The sequence below is a fragment of the Meles meles genome, chromosome 12 (genome assembly GCF_922984935.1).
Source record: "Meles meles chromosome 12, mMelMel3.1 paternal haplotype, whole genome shotgun sequence".
In the NCBI taxonomy this organism is placed as follows: Eukaryota; Metazoa; Chordata; class Mammalia; order Carnivora; family Mustelidae; genus Meles; species Meles meles.
This window is the reverse complement of record NC_060077.1, coordinates 94,001,225-94,022,244: the sequence shown is the minus strand read 5'-3', so window position 1 is coordinate 94,022,244 and position 21,020 is coordinate 94,001,225. Positions and strand designations below refer to the sequence as shown.

General features: G+C 47.1%; 1 protein-coding gene across 8 annotated transcripts in view; it reads right to left on the bottom strand.

The window, feature by feature from the left end:
- ZNF236 (zinc finger protein 236) overlaps nt 1-21,020 on the bottom strand; it is a 102,966-nt gene that overhangs the window by 37,345 nt on the left and 44,601 nt on the right. For 7 of the 8 annotated variants that reach the window (XR_006821040.1, XM_046024914.1, XM_046024916.1 and 4 more), the window contains 7 exons: nt 20,178-20,381; nt 8,795-8,936; nt 7,943-8,203; nt 5,059-5,306; nt 3,967-4,068; nt 3,358-3,509; nt 1,701-1,804 (listed from right to left, as the gene is read on the bottom strand). Coding sequence is in view for 7 of the 8 variants with exons in the window: in XM_046024914.1 (XP_045880870.1) it covers nt 1,701-1,804; nt 3,358-3,509; nt 3,967-4,068; nt 5,059-5,306; nt 7,943-8,203; nt 8,795-8,936; nt 20,178-20,381 (1,213 nt within the window). In the remaining variant the exon portion in view is untranslated. The remainder of the gene's footprint in view (nt 1-1,700; nt 1,805-3,357; nt 3,510-3,966; nt 4,069-5,058; nt 5,307-7,942; nt 8,204-8,794; nt 8,937-20,177; nt 20,382-21,020) is intronic. The other variant, XM_046024920.1, reaches the window with a different exon arrangement.

Sequence of the window (21,020 nt, the reverse complement as noted above, 5' to 3'; positions counted from 1 at the left end):
CCAGGGCCTTAGATAGAAGCCTGTATACGGAGAGCTCCCAAGTGCGTAATTCCAGCTGGACCTCTGCCCTCAATCGCAGTCTGGCAGACAAGCCAAAATGACACCTTTTCTCCAATATCAACCCTGACGATACAAAACCGAGTCTGGTCGGCCTTAGCGCCAAAGCCTGCTCCCCCAAGAGTCTCCCCCTTTCTAGGGGCTGCAATTTCTTCCTTCCAGTTGCTCGGGTCACCTCCTCTCACAGCTACACCTATTACAAAGGCCCAGATGGTGGGTCCTGCCCTCTGTCCACTCCCCAGGACGGCAGCACCTGCCCCCGTTGGCTGCCGCACAGCGCCAGGCACCCCTCCAGCTCTCTCCGGCCCCACGGCCCACAGCAGGTCCCCGTCTGCCAAGCACCTCGCTTACTCATTTCGCTCACGTCTTCCCACCAGAACGCAGACTCCTGAGGACCGAGGGTTTCCTTCTGCTTCGCTCACCAACACAGCCCTAGTGGTTGGCCTATCACGGTTCTTAACAATTACTAAATAAACACATGAAGGACGCAAGCCTGTAAGTCCACCGACACCCAGGCAGGTGTCACAAAGGAATCATGAGAAAAATTAGATCCATCCCACTTGAAAATACCAAAACTGCATCCCAACTGAGCACTAGCAAGCGCATCCTCACTGGGTGGACGCACGTGGGAATAAAACATGAGGGCAGCCTCAGAGACCCCAGAGCCCATCTGTGCATGGCTCCCTCAGACTCCATGGATTCCCCCAAAGTAGGAAGCCCTGAGCTGACACAGTTTTGTACTTGCCGGTTCATGACGATCTCGGGAAAATACACCTCCAAAGGCAGGAAAGCTGTGGCGCGAGAACACCAGTTCAACGTGCTGGAGATCTCGCAAAAGGAACAAGTCCTGCGGAGTCACCCTGCCTCTCAGACACCAGACACTTAATGGCGTTAGCAACGCTAGCCAGTTTTAAAAGCCTCAGGACCGCTTGTTTGATGTAAGAGAGCTCGCCATTTTTTAGGAGTAACGGTAGAGTACTTTTTGTTAAATGGCTTTGGGAAAAATTACTAGATTTTCAAAAGTATTTTAAGCAAATCATAAAATTATTAAACTATTACGAAGGACTATCTCAAGAAAGTACTCATTTTGCGTCTCATAGCACGCATACAGCAGTATTCAGTTTTGTAAGACTAAGGGGACCTTATTCGCTGTGGACATGCACGCCCCGGAGCGAGCAGGGGCAGGAGCCTGTCGTCCTGTGCAGCTCCACGTGACCCGGGATGCATAGGCAGCAGAGGGCGAGTGGCTTGTGCCACTGGAGGGGCAGGTGCACGAGGACAAGCAGGCCGACTTAAAAACCGTCCCTGCAACCCCGTGTGCCTCAAGCCGACAAGGAACCTTGAAAAACAGGCGCACAGTGAGTGTCCGTTACTTCTGAGAACGTGGCGACGGGAAGCCACAACAGAGCTCAACGTCCAGGCCGCAGCCTCCCAGCCTCGTCCTATCCCTGACTGGCCACAGAAATCTTATCTAGGGAACCTCGTTTATCTCCGATCCTTTCATCACAATGAAATGGGGATGACGGGGCCGTTCACAGTTTCTGATAGAGGCCGATACCACGGGCCCGGGAGAGGGCGCAGGCACCGGGCACAGCCAGGCTAGCGGCGCCCCGCGGCGGCAAGTGGTCCGTGCAAACGGCTACCTGTAGGAGCGCCGGCTCTGATCCTCCCGGTCCTCCAGGAACTGGGGACGCTGTGTCTGCGGCTCCAGCTCCTCCCGCGATGGCTCGGGGGTCAATCGCGCGGTCTGAAATGTAGCAGAAGGAGAAAGCCGATGACCTGAATGTCTACAGACAGAGGCAGAACAAGAAGCCGCTAAGGATAAGCCATTTACAAGCGCAGGTTCAAGGGAGGAAGCCGAAGCAGCTCGCTGTAAGCATCTGACTAGACAGACAGTCAAAGTCATTCACAGCAACGTCATTAATACTTATTTGCTTTCCGTTAATTGGCTTGAATACAAACTTTGGCCAAGCAGGAACCGGAACTCTCTGTATCTTTTACGTATCTTAGCAAGTGACCCCTCAGCCGCTCTCCTCTTACTGAGAGTGAACACAGTCCTACTGTGTCGCTAGTCACACAACCACGGGGAGAAAAAGCATGTTGTACCCGCCAGGAGCAAGGGCCCGTCAGCACCTTCCCGACGCAGGTGCGGCGAGCCGGCCACCACAGCGGGAGAGGACACGGATGCTCACTGGACAGAGGGAAGCTGACCTTCCGGGCACGCACAACATGCCCGGGACTGAACAGCGGACAGCCCGTGCGACGTCTGCTGCCCTGACACCCGTGAGCGAAGCAAAGGGCCCCGCTCCACTCTGAGCACAGGGCAGGCAGCCGGCCTCAGGGGGCTCTGGGCGCAGGGCAGCCGCCACGGAATGGCATGCTGCCCACTGCCGAGGCTCCACCCGCCTTCTGCACTGGAATTATGTGGTTTCCACGCTAAGAGAAGCCCTCTGGAACGCTCACTGAGGGCCAGGCCCGTCCCTGGAGAGGCTCCAGCCCTGGCCCTGCTCTCTCTCGGCGGTGGCTTGGAAAGAAGGAAAACAACCGATGGCCAGTCACTTCCCTACTCACAAAAATGCTCCCAAAATGGGAAAATCAAAACAAAACCAAAACTTAAATGCCCCCAACAAGATGGAGTAAAAAATTTAAATGACGTGTTGGAATATTCAATTTCGGGGGCTTTCTTATACATTAACAATGAAAATACAGAAAGGGAGGGGCTCCTGGGTGGCTCAGTGGGTTAAGCCTCTGCCTTCAGCTCAGGTCATGATCTCAGGGTCGTGGGATCAAGCCCCATATCGGGCTCTCTGCTCAGCAGACAGCCTGTTTCCCCATCTCTCTCTGCCTGCCTTTCTCCCTACTTCTGATCTCTCTCTGTCAAATAAATAAAAATAAAAATAAATAAAAAATTTAAGAAAAAAAGAAATACTCATTTTCACATGCCAGCATCCTGTATTTCGTTCGAAGGTGTAAGGCTCCACATTTCAGATTCCAGCAACGAAAACGCTCAGGTCGTGTCACTAAAGCTGCAATACCCTCCACCCGTGATGACACAGCACTTTCCTGACTTCCCTGACTTTTCACCCGAAATCCCTCCTCATGGGACTGAAATCTCTAAGTAAAACGTAATGTCCGACGGGAAGAGACGCGTACGTGAGCGTCTCATCTTCCCAGCGGACACAGTCACGCGGCCACGAGACGTGAGGGCGCCCCCCGAGCTGTGCCAGGCCTGCGTAGGACAGAGCCGGCGAGCACAGAACAAGCCCACCGCTGCCACGCGCCCCCTCCGCGGACACTCACGACAGTCATCGCGTCCGAGCTGGGGACCTGCAGCAGGTTCTGCTGGTGGAAACCGGCGGAGAGGGCCTGAGATTCCAGTGTGCTGGAGTCCTGCAGCTGCTGGACGGGGGCAAACGGGGGCTGCTGGTCGTACGTGTCCGTCACGGTAAAGCCTGGAACAAACCAGAAAAAACATGGGCTCGGCAAGAAATACTAGAGTGAAGCCAAGAAAATGCCGGAAAAGCTGCTTTTACAAATAAAGACTGCTACCTTCTGCGGGGGATAAGCCCTCGCCAGCGGCTCTAGGAACATGTGCTCTCGGACATGAGCCCGCGCCCAGCACTCACCCTAGCCAGCCACAGGCTCACAGACGAGCCGTCCACATGGCGACCCCACCGTCCTGAGCTCCACCCGGTCACCGTTTCTCGGCTACAAACTCCGTGCAGAAAGGTCATCAAAGGGGCTTTCCAGACACCCTGAGCAGACCCCACACAGCCCACGCGCACACACACAGATGCGGCCCGTGTGGAAGGTTGTGGGGCTGGAGACCAAAGACTGCAGAGGGGCCTGCTGGAGAAGGCCCCCGACCCAGGGACAGCCCGAGACGCCCGTGTGGGACCCGCCACTGACCCTGCGACAGGCCGGCCGGCTCGAAGGCCTGCTGCGGAGGGGCTGGCTCTTCAAACTGCTCCATGTGCGCTGGGAGGGCGGGCTGCGGGGCCACGAACCTGTCTGAGACAGAAGCAAGGACAGACGGGGGTTCACACACGTCCAAGGCACTTACAGCGACCCACTCAGTGCGCCCACGCGGGGACTCTCCTGAGTTTCGGAGTTCGCCTCCTTACTGGGAAGAGAGTAGGGCAGACACATATATATAGTATAATATATATATGCGTGTGTGTGTCGTATTTATAAATTATTAACTATATTCTATAAGTTATATGTTCATAAACATATAAGCACTTACGTGTTTATATCTACGTATGTATTTGTGCATGTCTGTATAAGAATGTAACTTTATGTACAGGGAAGTAGCACGAACAGTGCATCTAATTCATGCACACACAGTTTACACACGGGGTAGTGGAGGCATGATGTCTGTACTTCCAGAACACCCCGCTTTGCGGTGTAGCCTCAAACTCAGACATGCTCTCCAGGGAGATGCCCTGAGTCCGAGGACACTCAAGGACTATCCAGTACGACCTGGGGTGGGCACCGCTCCAGGCAACACAGCGGACAGAAAGCACCCAACCCCGCTCAGGCCTAAGCACACGTAGGCCTTCCGTACCAGCAGACGCAGCCGGCCGGCCCACGGTCTGTGAGCGGGCCTGCCCGGGGCGACAGGCGGCCTGCGCGGACGCGCCTCGGCCGTGTCCCCACGCGCACTGTCTACAGTGGGGCGGGCACCTCTGCAGCCAGACTCCGCCGAGGAGGACAGCAGCGGCTAGATGGCTGCGGGCCAGGCACACCGGCGCGCAGCCCCGCACGGCGCGGTTACGGACGGACGGAGGCTGGCTGGAATGGAAGCTATTCTCAACACAGGACGTGCAGGAGGTCCCGTGTCTGTAATTCCCCATCCCAGCAAACTCCCTCTCAGGTGGACACACAACCAATGGGGACTCAGACAGCCAGAGACGAGAGACACCCGACAGACCGGCGTGAGCGTAATCGGCTGCACAGCCATGCGGACTGTTCTAGAGCTAGGACTGGAGAGATATTTGCCTTCATCAGCTTCCAGGGGCTGGTGCGTCAGCGGCTGACCCAGGCCCGCGTCCTCCGTGCGCACCACCTGCTGCGGCTCCAGGTCCAGCATGGCCTCGGGGTGGGCGGGGCCGGCCGCCTCCCGCAGCTGCTCGCTCTCCATCCCCGCCGGCATGTGCGTCGACACGTGCGCGCTGGGCTGCTCCCCGGCGCCGTCGTCCAGCGAGGCGGCTTGCTGGTGCTGCTGGAGCTGCTGGGCGAGCTCGTATCTTCAAAACATCAACGACAATCCGCACGGTTAGGTGCTGTCAAAACCCACGTCCACGAAGAACTGCTGTGCCAGCCGCCCATCATTAGACAACATTCCAGAAAAGCATTTCATTTTGGAGCCGGGGTGGCAATCCAGTTGAAATGAAACGCTATGAACAATTCTGAAGACAAATCAGGCTCCCTTGACTCTGAGCGCTTTCACGGACGGTCGGGGCACGAAAGCAGCAGAGGGAGGGTGAAGGACAGCACGCGCCAGAATATTTAAGATGTGAAAAGAAAATTAAAAAGACACCGTATGTCTCAAAGTAAAACTGTCCCAGGTCAGAATTAAAATTAACACTCATTCTGCAATGAGTTAAAGTGAAAAAGAACTGAGCAAAATAAGACAGGGCCTCTACGAACCGATCTCAGTATCACGAACAAATGGGGAGCGCAAACCGGGACAGAGTCCTGCGACCTGCTGTCCCTCACGGTCTGGGGCCACAGACCCCTCATCTGAGCCACGACCTACTGGGTGACAGAACACAGACCAGGAGGCATGTACGGGGCTGCTCCTATTTTCTGCGAAACCATGTCCGCGTCAGTATCGCTGTTGCATACAGCAAATGCATCCAGGACATTTCCATCAAGGTCGACAATTCATATTTCAAAGAGAAAAATAAACAGTGAACTCAGTGAATGAGTCAAAGAACTTAAACAAAGCAGCTCCCACAATTACCTGACGAACATGCTGCTCGGGAGGGCGGCATGACCGGTCGGACCCCGCTCTAGGGCACCAGGGTCAGACGCAAACACACTCCACCACTCGCCCGACTCCAGAACCGTACAAATCTGCCCACCTAGAGCGTCATTCTTAGTTCCAAACAAAAGCTTTCGTCTTCACTTTCTAGTATCAGAAATAGTCACCTCTCAGCTACTTTTACTGAGGACGGGGGACAAATGTAGTAGAAATAGCAGGTTTGAAAACGTACACGGTGTCCCCTGGAGTCGGCAGTGCCGGGCCCTTCACCCCGGGCTTCCCCACGACCCCCACAGGGCACCAAGGTGGCTCGCATGCTAACTTCTCTGCACTACCGCTCTCTATACTTTTACCTTTCACGCTCATTTGTAATATAAGTCTGCACGGTATTTTAGGGATTCCCAGCCCTTCCCGAGAAGGGACGGAGCAGGGGTGCTCCCCGTTGCCTGCAGACGGGACAGTCCCTTGGCTCTGTAGGAGGAGACCACCAGCTCTGCAACACGCCAGACCCACCAGTGTTTACGCTGTCACCTCAAGTCACACACTCGTCTCCGAGAGTAACTGTGCCACGTGTCCCTCGGCATACGCCGCGACGAGCAGCGGCCAGTGGAACACTCCACTTAACAGGCGGCCCAGCCCAAACCGGCGGGCACACTTCCCGGAAGGTCACTCCTGGCCGTCAAGTCCATCCACGAGGCCCGTGGGGGCACTCCCACAGCACCTCGGCGGATGCACGGACTTAACAAGGCCTGAATTCTGGACAGAGAAAGAGCCTTCTTTGTGTGCCATCGGGGCAGGTCCTGTCCGAGCTCTACCCTCCAGCTCGTATGGCTCTCGGGCACCCGGTACAGCGAGCAATGAGCACAGGGCCCTGAACATCTAGGCACCACGGACTCCCCAGCTCAAATGCACGTGAAGCCCATCATTTTCTCCATAAAACACAGGAAAGCGTAAGCTGGATGTCAAATTGGCGAGAGTCCCCCACACCGACACCACCACCATCATATTCCAGCAGTTAAACTTCTCAGCTAAGTGATCAGCTGTGCTAAGACCAAAGAAGACAATTCTTTGTCCTAAGTGCTTAGGCATCAGTGTGCGTGGACACCCAGAGGGATGATACCAAACACCTGCCAAATGGTAGCTTATTCTACCAATCTGGGGTTTGGTTTTGTCAGTAACACCAGGCAGAGATATCTGGGTTATTATGGTCGTGCCTGAAAGTCAGTGTTCTGGAGCAGAAGTTAATATTCTTTGATGGTGGGCCTACTGACTCTTCCTTTCAAAGTCTCCTGGGATGTGGCGGCCTTATCCAGGCTTCCACTACCACACAGACCGCCGTGGCGTCCCAGAAACACCCGGGAGGGAGCTCCAGACACAGCCGGAAAGGCGTTCCTGCGAGGACCTCTTGGCTCACCTCCATTTGGAGATGAGGTAGTCCTCTAACCAAACACAAATGATGGACTCATGTGGTAACGAAAACATTCGTTCCTTTTAAGTCAACAACACAGAACCGTGACCGTGCAGATCCACAGACAACATGCCCAGCGGTCACAGGGCTGGCTATGATTCGCCCCTCTGCCGTCCTCACGACCGGATTACAGCATCGGCCACAGTCTAGGGAGCATTGCGGCTACCGCTGCCTGTTTTAAGAGAGCTTACAAAAAGCATTTGGCCCAACACAGACTATCTCAAGATCCCATTAAAAATAAAAGCATTAACGTTTCAGTCTGTGGCTCTTCACAGAGCCTCAGACGACGATATAAGTTTCTTCAGCCCGTACACCTGGAGCTCCACGTAATACTACAGGAATCAAAGACAATTATTTCTTAAAAACACCCTCCACCACTATCTGGGAGTTAGAGATTACTAAAAAGTGACCATCAGAATTATACCTACCTATGGGTTTTCATGTGCTTTTTGCAATTTAGTGAGGTCTTAAATGTTTTCTGGCAATAGGGACACATATAGGGACGAAGGTCATTATGGATACCCATATGTCGCCGTAAGCTCCCACCAGTAGTGAAAGCTCCATTACATATCAGACACTTGAAAGATTTTAGTCCAGTGTGCGTTCGGACGTGTGCTTTGAGCACTCCTGCAGAAACAAAGCCTCTTCCACACTGAGAACATTTAAAAGGCTTTTCACCAGTATGTGATCTAAAAAGAATAAAAATTTTCATGAATAAGCTTCTTACAACTTTATGACGCTTTATACTCTAGAGAGCACTCATACATTCTTTCACTTGAGCACCACTTTTTAAAGCTAAGCACTGAGAAACCCGAAATCCAGAGAGCTCGGGTGACTTGCCCGAGGCCACACAGCAGGCACACAGCGGAGGCCGTTAAACGCTACACATCGGCATGACATTTCCCCATCCCTCGTCCGTCCCTCCTCGCTTCACTGTCGCTAGCACCAAGCATTAGTCTAAACACGGATCAACACACGTGAAAATCTGCTCAAGTATGTAATTGTAACACGACAGACCAAGTACTGTCTGGCATGTCCTAGACGTTGCCAACGCTGAAATGTAAAGGAGTGCCAATAAAACTCAGAGACAATTTCGGGGCCAGATACTTTACTGGAGGCACTAAAAATGAAGATATCTGTCACCGATAAATATTTCGGGGTCAAGTGCGACATTTTAAATACCCAAAGCTGACACGACCCTCCTCACTACCTCTCCGCGTCACCGGCTCCCGACACCACCTCATTCCTCTACGTTTCCATTTCCGAACCTGTTACCTTACCTGATGTGTTGTTTAAGGTGGCAAGATTTTTTATACGCACGATGACAGTAAAAACACTTGTACGGTCTATCTGCTTCGTTTACAAAATTATTATTAAAATAACTTTGAAAAAACTGGTTTCTTGGAATGGGCTGGATAAGACCTACAAACCAAAAGAAAATCAGGAATAATTCACTGTTAATGCTACTAAAAAAGTTAAACGTCAAAAAGCATCTGCTTTCCCCAGAAGACGAGAATTTTGAGGAGTTCAAGTACAGAGTCCAGCGCTGCCGCTAAAAGCTATCTCAGCGGTTTTAGAGAAAAGCCCACCGGGAAACACGCAGTTAGTGGAACACAGGTATTTTCCAACATAAGCACGGTGTGTGCGTCACCGTTATTTCCTCTGGCTCCAGAACCAATTTTTAATGGATTCCTACGTCAGTTGGCATGGAACCTAAAGAAACTATGTCCCAAATGTCGGTTTATCGGGACACTCAAGCCCTTGCTGTTCAGCGTGGAGACTGCGCCCTAACTACTGCAGTAAACTCAAAACACATGACTCTACCATGATCTTCTGTTCTAAAAACAAGTCAGCATTTTCATAGAAATGTTATTAAAGGGTTATCTGTGGATAGCAAAACTGCTAACTTAAGTATTTCAGGTCTGACAGACTTTCAGTAAAGGAAGAACCCTTCTGTTGGCTACTTAATAACGCGTCTTCATCAAGCTCTTGAGTTAAATATGCAATTCCGAACAAACACACACCCGAGCCTTCGGAATCACCTCGCATCCCCTGGAACATGAAGAGGACTTCCACGGTCAGCTTCCCCTGGGCTGCTCCTCCTTCCCCCGGGACGGCACAGCTGCCCACCAGGATCTGGGCCCGGCCCCCAACCTCCCTGCTCCCTTCACTGTGCCAGTAACTACCGTGCAAGGCCTCTCGGCAGACACCTTTTAGGTTACTTCCCCCCCCCCCCCCAACTCCTTGTACATGAGGAGCACGCCTCCCTCCATCATACAGGTCAGGTATTTCAGAATTTCTGAGAACTCCCTTTCCTGTCTGGTTAAGTCACCGGCCAGTCCTGGGGATCCTACTTCTCCAATGCCTCATAACCCTGTTTCCCCATTTCTATCCCGCTGCCCCGAATCTCAAACCATGCAGAAAAAAAGACCAAAGCCGGAGAGAACAGCGGCTCAGCTAAGCCACATCACCCCTCAATCAGACTTCAGTCCTAATGCTGGCATCCGAAGCCCATCCAGTTTTCAAAGGGAACTCAGAACCCTCCCTTGTGATCTGTGTTCAACCCCCACAGCACGAGCCCTCAAGCTGCCACGACCTTTCCGGCTTCTCGAGTGTACCAGACCCGTGGAGCTGAATCAGGGCCATTGGGAGACGCTCTCTCTCCAGCAGCTTCAACGCTGTCCTGTGCTCCCGGCTGTTTCCTGGCCAGCCGGCTCCCTCTCGCCTTTCCCAGGACCACATACTGAATCTATGGGGACAAACCCCACAATGCGAGCCTCCAAATCTGTTCTGCTCAACCTTCTCCTGTCGCTGAAGGAAGCAACGGGCTCACATGCCTTCAACAGCTTCCTACCAAGTACTTCATGCCCACGACGGCTCAGCTTAGCATCCCAAGGCTGGCTTGCCCTCCACGTCCACCCACGCACCCTTCCCGTGTCCCTCTCGACCCTACGCTCTCACTGGTTTCTGAGCAGACCCAGCACTTGTCACTGCTCCTTCTCCCAACTCCTTTCCCCACTGCCCTGGCTGGGGTGTGAGCATGGGACTTGTCCCAGGGACACAGACTTGAGCCCATGACACCCGTCGAGGAGGTCAGGTAAAACAACCCAGGAAATTCAGCGAAGAGAACAGAAAGCTCGCGTGAATATACTCCCAAAGGGCAACGAGAAGAGGGACGTGTCAGTCTGGGCCTGCTGGGGAGGCCGCGACACTCAGACACTTACCCAGGAGGTCTCTTGGGAAAAGCTCAACAGCAATGATTTGGGATCTTATGCAAACAGTCTCGATAACTATTAGCATATAAGTACCACGTAAGTAAAATCATAAACTCCAAATCAATAGTAGCTGGAAATCCTTTTTTTTTGCTCCTTGTTGAACTCAAGAGAATGGCTTCGTTTTTAAAGATTTCTTTTTTTCCAAGCAGACTGCACAGAGCGTGGAGTCCATTGCGGGGCTCGATCCCAGGACCCTGACCTCAAGACCTGAGCCAAACCAAGAGTCCGATGCTCAACCAACCAAGCCACCCACGCGCCCCTGAAATAAGTGGTTTCTATGAAAAACACCAATAAAAAAAAAAATGTAAACTTAGCCCACAACTAAAATGAACTGTACAAATATACAAATTTGAGAAACGAATTTTCTGTACTGTATTAGATAATACATACATTAAAAAGCAATGAGAAAGAAAAAGAAAAGTGAAATAATTTTAAACAACTAGTTCTACAAATGCCATTTCTAGAAATTTCTAGAAATAGGTACAATAAATGAAATTCAAAGTAATTTTGAAAAAGTTGAGGTCCTCCAGTGGTTGTCTTGTATCTATTTTATTGGGGAAAAAGACACTTCACAAATAGGAAAACAAACTAGGGCTTTTGCCCACCAAAAAAGACCAGGCTTCGCAAAGAAGGGTGCAGAAAAGCTGCTCCCAGGCTAACCAAGAAGTCAGACCTGAAATCAGTTCACGGAGTCGGGACTTAAGGTGAATGTCCCCCAGAGCCCTGCACGGCGGAGACAAAGCTCATTCGCTTTCACAGGAGCGGTCAGGCTGGCCCCGACCCCGCTCCACTGGACGACAGCCCCGCGCTGCCGGCCCACAACATCGGCCTTTGCAGAGCAGCCGGATGCCGTAATCTGACCGCGGGCCCTCACGCTGGCTGTCCGCCCCGGCCCTCACAGCTCCCGGCCCCTCGGAGGCCCACTCTGCGGGACACCTCTGCTCTACAGAGGGTCCCCTCCAGCCACCTACCTCTGCAGCAACCCCCCAAGCACAAAACTCTTTCTCCCGTGCCTTCTGGAACCCACGCTCTCCATCATAAACCGCTTCACAGAATGTCTAGTTCATCGTTTCCTTTCCATACCAGGGAGTCTATGGTCAACACTGAGTCCCTGGAAGCTGGAATCACTTCCGGTGACTGCTCTGCTCGGGGTTGAGGAGTCCTAGCCTGGTGCCCGAGCCCGGCTGGGGTCTCCGGATCTACCGTCAATTCCCTCCCAACCCTGCCTGCGGCAACAGGAGCCAGGTCCCGGGGTCCCGCTCTCATGCAGCCCGTGAGCGCTCTGGCGCCCTCACAAATACTTAGAAGCAGAAGAAGAAACACCGGAGAAACTGCTCTCAGAGATGATCTCCACCACCAGCTGTGTGCGCGCTAATGAAGGAGCTTGTTCTGGACACACACAGGCGCGGTCGAGCACACACACTGTTCTGGTCAGACTGCGTACGAATGCACGTCTACGGCCCTCCCCAGTCAGCACACGGGACCCCGGGCTCATCGTCCTTCCGACCTCCGCAAGGAGCTCCCCTGGCCCGGTGTGTCCACCTCACTACGCGGAGCTCTGCTCCTCCACCGCGCTGCGGTACACAGCGGGTCCACACGGCTGCTTACCTCGGTGACCCCCCGAGCCAGCGGCTACCTGTCCGGGCAGATGTGTTTAGAGATAGGGCCCTAAACGGTCCTGAGCCCTTCACAAGTGGGGCGGGGTCCCCTACTTGGAGCTAGTAGGGCAGTGAAACAAGAGACCTCATTTTTCAGACGCTTAGTCACTTCCAGTGGTTTTACAGATACAAAGTTCTGTTACACAGTTCGGCTAATTACCACGTCTCAATCTTTGAAGAAAAAAAACAAAGGGTGAACTAAACATACGTAAATGTCCTACAGTCTTAGTAGTAACATGTCATTCCTACTAGACCATCAGTCTACATATATAAGGAAACTACTAATCTCAAAGAAAGGCACGAAAAAATTCCAGTTGATTAATCTTGTGTTTCAAAAACAAAGTGGAAATGTCCTTCAAACTTCCTAAAATTCCAGGACACCTGGGTGGCTCAGCCGGTCAATTCTGACTCCTGGATTTGGCTCAGGTCCATGACCTCGGGGTTGAGACCAAGCCCTGCGTCAGGCTCTGCGTTCAGCATGAAATCTGCTTGAGATTCTCTCTCTTCCCCTCTGCCTCTCCCCTCCCTCGCTCTCTAAATACGTACATTCATACAGACATACATAAAATCATAAAAAAAGAACCTTTCTAAATTCCTCCTATGATAGAGGAAAAAGCTTTATCTTGTTACATCATTTGGGGAAAATGTATTTAAATCTTAGAAGAGCTTTCATATATTGTCAATAGTAAGAAAATGCAAATACAACAAAATAAGAAAATGATGACAAACAACACATTATTTATCACATATAACATGTAAAATAAATAATGAGGTTAGACAAATGTGCTTTTAAAAAGCAAGACAAATGCTCTAATATCAATATCATTAAAACACGAATATAAACTCGAAAGATCAATTGTGACAGCCCTGAGGTTTAAAATAACACTTTCTTGGTTTCTGCTCACTTTCAGAGAAAAGGTATTTCAAATATCTGTGCTTCACAGAATGAAAAAACAGGGACACACACACACACAGACAGTCATCTACAGGGGAAAATAGCGACTTCTAAGAATGGATCCATATCAGTCTGTGACTTGGAAATTGAGGAGCAAGTCCGTATCAGAATCTCTTTCCCTCAGGTCTGGTCCCCCCAGTTCTCCTGAGGAACCGGCGGCACCATCACTGCGGAAGCTGACAGCGGGGAGCAGCGAGCCCCGGCTTACGTCTGCCGCCGCGGTTCCCACAGCAGACTCAGCTGATATCCGTCCTCCCATAAGGATACAATTAAAGGAAAGAAAGAAGAAAGAAGAAAGAACATACTCTCCTTGTGATGGGAAGCCTCAGGATCCAGTCTCTTCTCAACCCTCCTGTGCGTCACACAGCTCGGCACGGCGCGCCCCCACCCCAGCTGACCCCTTCCTCCAATTCCCCCTCCTCCTCCCCTCTTCCGGCAACCACAAATTACACCTCTTCTTCTAGGAATTTCTTTTTTTCTTCTTTTGATATTCTGCATATGAGGGAGATCACACGGTATCTGTCTTTCTGCCTGACTTGCCACACTCAGCAGTAACGCCGTCAAGGTCCATCCATATTGCCACAAATGGCAGGATTTTGTGGGTTTTGTTGTTTTTTGTTTGTTTGTTTGTTTTTATGGGCAAGTAATATTCCAAAATTTCTTTACCTATTCAACCACCATAGACACTTAGGTTGTTTTTCTCTCTTGGCTACTATAAATAATTCTGCTATGAACACAGCGGTGTGGTTGTCTTTCGGAGTTAGCGTTTTCATTTCCTTTAGACACAGTTCCACAAGCGGATCACCCGGTCGTTCTAGTCTGAATCTTCTGAGCGTCCTCTACATGCTTTCCACCGCAGCTACACCTGTTAACAATCCCACCAGCAGCACACAAGGTCTGCTTCTCTCCACACGTACGTCAACATCTGTCATCTCTCATCTTTTCGGTAGTGGCCATTCCACAAGCTGTGAAGTGACACGTCGATGTGGTTCTCATTTGCATTCCCTGCAGACCAGAGGTGTTCAGCATCTTTTCATGCACCTGTCAGCCTTCTGACAATCTTCTCTGGAGAAAAGTCTGTTCAGGCAGTTAAACCACTTTTTAATTTTTTTTAAATTTGTATTTATTGTTTTTTTTTTTTTCCTTTTTGCCATTGAGTTGTATGAGTCATTCATGTATTCTGGATATTAACACTTTGTCAGGTACCTTGATTGTAAATGATCTCCATTCCACAGGCTGTCTTCCCACTTTACTGACGGTTTGGGTTGCTGTGTGCCGACTTTTTAGTCTGATGTAGTCCCACTTGTTTCTTATTTTGTTGCTTGTGCTCTAGGTGTCCTATCAAAAACATCATTAACAAGACCCAGGTCAAGGAGCTTTGGTCCTGCGTTTTCTTCTACAACTTTTATGGTTTCAAGTCTTACATTTAAGTCTTTAATCCATTTTGAGTTACTCTTTGTAAGTCATGGAAGGCAAGGGTCTAGTTTCATTCTTCTGTGTGTGAATAATCAGCACTGTTTGCTGAAGAGACTGTCTTTTCTCCATTGAATGTTCTTGGCTCCCTTGTCAAATACTAGTTAACCATATATGCTTGGGTTTATGCCTGGGCTTTCAAATGTATTCCAGTTTGTTTTTATGCCAGGAACACAGACTATCGATGAGGACAGCTTTACGGTATAGCTTGAAATCAAGAAACATAATGTCTTCTGCTTTGTTCTTCTTTCTCATTCAGGTTCTTTATGGATCCATATCAGTTTTAGGAGTGATTGTTCTACTTCTGTAAAAAAACAATGGAATCTTGATAGGATTGCACTGAACCCACAGAGGGCTTTGACAGTATTGGCATTGTGACAATGTTAATTCTTCCAGTCCATGAACATGGGCTACTTTTCTACTTATTTGTGTCTTCTTCAACTTCTTTCATCAGTGTCTTTTAGTTTTCAGGTACAGATTTTTTTACCTCCTTAGTAACTTTATTCCTAAGTATTTTACTATTTTTGATACCATTGCTCTAATTAAGACTTCCAGCACAGGGGTTCCTGGGTGGCTCAGTGGGTTAAAGCCTCTGCCTTTGGCTCAGGTCATGATCCCAGGGTCCTGGGATCAAGCCCCACATCAGACTCTCTGCTCAGCAGGGAGCCTGCTTCCCTCACCCCTCTCTCTGCCTGCCTCTCCACCTACTTGTGATCTCTGTCAAATAAATAAATAAAATCTTCAATAAAAAAAAAAAGACTTCCAGTATTATATTGAATAGGAATGGTAAGAATGGGCACCCTTGTCTTGTTTTGATCTTAGAGGAAATGCCTTTACCCTTTCACCATCAAGTATATTGTCAGCAGTAGTCTTGTCATATACGGCCTTTATTATGTTGAGATATGTTCCTTCTTTGCCTAATTTGTTAACATTTTTTATCATGAGGAGATGTAGAATTTTGTCAGATGTTTTCTCTGCATCTATTGGGATCATATGATTTTTTTCCATTATTCTGTTAATGTAACATATCACATTGACTGATTTGCATATGTTGAACCATCCTTGCATCCCTGTGATAAATCCCACCTAATCATGGTGAATGATCTTTGAATGTGCTGCTGAATTTGGCTTCACAGGTTTTTTTTAGAGAATTTTTACATTTATGTTCATCAGGGATATTGACCTATAGTTTTCTTTTCCAATAGTGTCCTTTTCTGGTTTTGGTATGATGATAATGCTGGCCTTGTAAAATGAGTTTGGGAATGTTCCTTCCTCCTTGAATTTTCTTGGAAGCGTTTGAGAAAGTTGATGTTAATTCTTCTTTAATGTTTGGTAAAATTCACTAGTGAACCCATCTGGTCCTGGGTTTTTCTATGTTGGGAGACTTTTGATTATTATGAATTTGCTAAGACTTTGTTTTGTGGGCTAACATATGATCTAATAGAGAAAATGTCTGATGTATGCTTGAGAAGAATGTGTATTCTGCTGTTTTTACTTAGAATATTCTGTATATGCCTGCTGGGTCCGTTTGGTTTACAGTGTTGTTCAAATCTGCTGTTTCTTACTGATTCTCCACCTGAATGGTCTGTTGATTGTTGACAGTGGAGTACCGAGTCCTCAATGACTACTGTGTTACTCTTTATTTCTCCTTTTGGCTCTTAGTTTCTGCTTTACATATTTAGGTACTCCCCTGATGGATGCACAGATATTTACAACTGCTATATCTTCCTGATGTACTGACCACTTTATCATTATATAATGACCTCCTTTGTCTTTTTTTTTCACGATTTCTACTTTAAAATCTATTCTGTCTAAAAAAAAATAAACAATAAATAAATAAATAAATAAATAAAGTCTATTTTGTCTGATGTAAGTATAACTTCCCCTTTTTTTGTTACCATCTGCTGGAAATGTCTTTTTCTATCCCTTCACTCTCAGACTATGTGCATCTTTTCAAAGCTAAAATGAGCCTCTTGTAGGCAGCATATCACTAGGTCTTGTTTTTCTATCCTCTCAGCCACTCTGTGTCCTTTAATTTGAGGCTTTAATCCATTTACATTTAAAGTATTTATTGACAGGTAAGACCTTACTAATGTCATTTTGTGAATCGTTTTCTGGATACAATATTCCTTGTTTCTTATTCTGTTGTCTTTTTTGTGCTTTGATGCCTTTCAGTATCAGTATGTTTTAATTTCTTTATCATGCTCTCTTGTGTAATTATTATAGGATTTCCCCTTATGGTTACCATGAGGCTTACACAGATTACCTTAAACTTACAACATCCTATTTTAAATGGATAATAACTTCAATATAATTCATTAATTTTACATTTTTACTTTTCCTCCCCCTCATATTTTAGATTATTGCTGTTATAATTGATATGCTTTTTTATATTATGTAATAACAGATTACTGTGTGGTTATTTTTACTATCTTCTCTTTTTTAAACATTTAAACGAGAGTTGTAAGTAAAGTGCACCACTATTACCATATTGCAGAATCTAACTGTGATTGCATATTTGCCATTACCAATGAGATTTATGCTACTTTCTCTGTTTTTATGGTGTTAATTATGATTCTTTTACTTCCACTTGAAGAAATCCATTGAGCATTTCTAGTAAGAAGATCTGGTGGTAATGAACTCTCTCGGCTTTTTATGATGGTGATAACGTACTCCCTCTGAATGTTATGGTCACCTTGACTCCAATACCTCCCCGGCCTGCACATGACTGTATTTAAAATTTAGCTCTTGAGTTAGAAGAAAAACATTTAGAGTGTAAGACAGCATGTCTAGTGAAATACAATTCCTAACATACAATAGATTTCACATTATTCATGTTCAGTAAAAATTACTGGTGCTTGAGGAAAATAATTATTGGTGCTTGGTACCAAGACACAATGACTACTTGGAAGTCATGGTGTGCTCTTGCACACTTCTGTGCTGGGGCGTGCAGTGGTAACGGGTGTGCAGAGGAAGTGAATTTTACTGAACACAACTCTGGCCTAGAAGTCAGAAGACCCAGATTGTTGTTCTACCTTGAGTACAAACTACTTATATAACCTAAAAACAATATTATAATTGGTTTTTACATCTGTACAAATGAGGAACACAGAGAGGTTTTGGAATGACTATTTTTATGTCCCTGTGCAGCTCCGGAAGTTCTTCTATCCGTATGGTACTACACCACCAACAGTGTTCCCTTAATAAGCAGACTAAATGACTTGGCACAACTGTTTTAGTGCATTCTAATACTTTCCTAAGTGACGGTCTTATTCTACATGACATGATGTGTTTTAAGTGACTGGGCTGAACTAGAACAGCTCATCTCCCAGTGAAGTCACATAATTGTAGCTATCTATGCTAAAACCCTCTTGTCACATTTTTATCAAAATCTGCCCCCCAAAGGTGATTAAAGTCATGACCTTTCTATAGAGCCCCAAGGAGCTCAGAGTCTGCAAGAAGAGACAGACACAAATACAAATAATAATGAAGTTAAGCATGAAAATAAATGCTTGCAATATTTTACACTTCACAATGTGAAGCCATCCTATGAGTCATTTCCCTCATGTGTCTCATTCAGCCTAGACCAAAGTAGAATTCTGCTTCCACTAATTAGGTCCAAGTTTTGACTCACAAGCATCTGTGAGTCCAACAAGTGAAATGTACCCCATTTTACCCGTGGAAAACATCTGAGGTATTAGGACTGCAGTTTAACTCAACAAGAGTTTACAGACTTCAAGTCAAGAAACCCACAGGTGTTTGATCTGATTCATGGCAACCTGAAAAAATGGTAACTTGAAGGTAACTCTCAAACACGAAGGCTAATTCTAGGGCCACTAAATAAACACTGAATTTGTTCTGACTTTCAGAGATTTTTCCACATTTCAGGTATAGTACAAACCAGTGAGAACCTACAGATTATAGTAAAGATTAAATACACATTAAGTAAAATGTGTCTGTTGCTTTGCTTTGTGAACTACCAAAAGTGGACAAGGACATCAAAGTATTCTAACCTCCCATGGGAGCTTTGATCAGCTTCTAGGGTTTGAATAATTAACATGCTAAGAATCACAGTTCCTCAGACACAAAATCATCAGAGAACAATACTTTGGGGAGGATTACCTTCAACTTGTCTGTTTTGGCGTTTTCCACTTCTTCTACAGTCAATTTTGAGTATATTATTCTAGAAAAGGTCCATTTCATCTAAATCTTCAAATGTGTTAGCTAACTGAACTACAGCTAATACATCTGCTATGTCCCAGTATGCTTTCCCTGAACTGTAATCAAAGATTGTGCCCTGCACAATATCTACTTTTGAAAATTTTAATTTTTTCTATCCTAAGATTTGATCAACTATTTCACACATATTTAAAAGAGTATGTATTATAAAGTAAAAGCTATAAAATAACCCTTTTCACATGTGAATTTCAAAGTCTCTCTAGTCTCACAGCTCCATTAAATCGATCAGAGGATATTTCCCTATACTTTAGAATTTGAATATTTCTCTTTTCTTCTAATTTTTCTTAGTTATATACTTGATGCCATGCTCCTAAATAAAGATTCATGACTGTTGATCATCTTATTAGCAGATTATAATTTAATTCATCTAAAATATCTCCCTTTATACCGTTTAACCTTTATATTTGGTTATACTTTGATGTTAATTTTGTTCATAGACTATGAACTATCTTGCCTGGGACATAATGAAATACAGGAACTGCACAAAAAGATAAGTTTTAGCACAGAATTCAATGAAGATTCTTTAATTTTGTTTAGCACTTACAAAAATCATTTTTCAGAAGACTCTCATAAGCAGTGTTTTCTTTTTAGAAACAAGTATTTTTCAGTTAACAACATTATACTTTACCTTGATTATAATAACTAAGACTAAAAAAGCCTTAAAAGCTGGAAATTTTTTCTTTTCAGTTCAAAGATTAAAGCAGCCATACAATAATAATCGGTTACATACTACGTAGGGACCTTAATATAAAAATAATAGAAGGCATCATGTACTTCACATAAAGAGCGCTTGTCCATGCTGATAGTTCTACTGAAGCAGTTTTTCTTCAATGAGAACTACAAGCTAATACCTTCACGTGTACACATCATTTCTTCCTCAGTCAGGAACACAATTTGAGCAACAGTTCAGACAGAACTAAGGTTTTCATTTTGATCGTGGAACATACTAGGCCGTAAAGCAAAAGTACTGAACAAAGACTTCGTTAACACCGTGTGCTTAAAACTAAGTAGACCGCAATATTTACATGACCCCGGCATGGTACGAAGTGGGAGAGAATCTTACCTACGTCAGTTATGAGAATCGGCTCTTGCAAAGGAATGTCGGGGACTGGAACGCTGGCCTTGCCGACTCGAACCTTTGCAGGTTTACGCTGGTGTCTCATCTTTCTTAACTCCGTGTGTTTGAAGTGAGAAGCGATGTGAGTCTTCCTGTGGCCTGAGGTTCGAAACTTTTTGTCACAGTGAGGACAAGCAAAAGGTCTGACCCCTAATAAAAATAAAAGTACACCACAGAATGATTTAAAGAAAACACATCTTAACAATTAATGCCAACACAAAAATCTAGTATTTTGATACTGATTTGAATATTCGTCACTTCACACTTATAATTTCAGGGACGTCATCCATGAGAGTCACCTCCCCTTGTTTGCATACTCGGATGTCATAAGAGCATTTTAAAGAACAATTTGCTAACTTTGTATCGTAAAATATTTAAACCTTAAGATACTCAAATATTCGGTCCCTAAGAATACTGGAGTGTGTGCGACGGTGCTCTCTCAAGCCGTCGTCTGTAAACTGGAACGTGTGGCGTTCCAAACGTCTGGAGCGTTCGTGCCAGACGGGCCACTGGGGTCCAACACACCCGGGTCCGGACAGCACTACCAGCTCTGAGCGCTCAGCAGACGAGCGGCCAACAACAGGCTGTTGCTCATCGGGGATAAAGCCGCCGCCGATGACAACGACAGAAACAGGCTCCTCAGTGCTCTCTCCTTCCCTTACAGTTTCACCGGTAAATGAAACTGGAGATTCCTAAGAAGGGCACAGGACAAAACTCAAACGAAACAAAACATTCAAATCTTCACCCCAAGGTCAGCTCGGCCCAGGAACCCCGGGCCGCAGGGAAGTC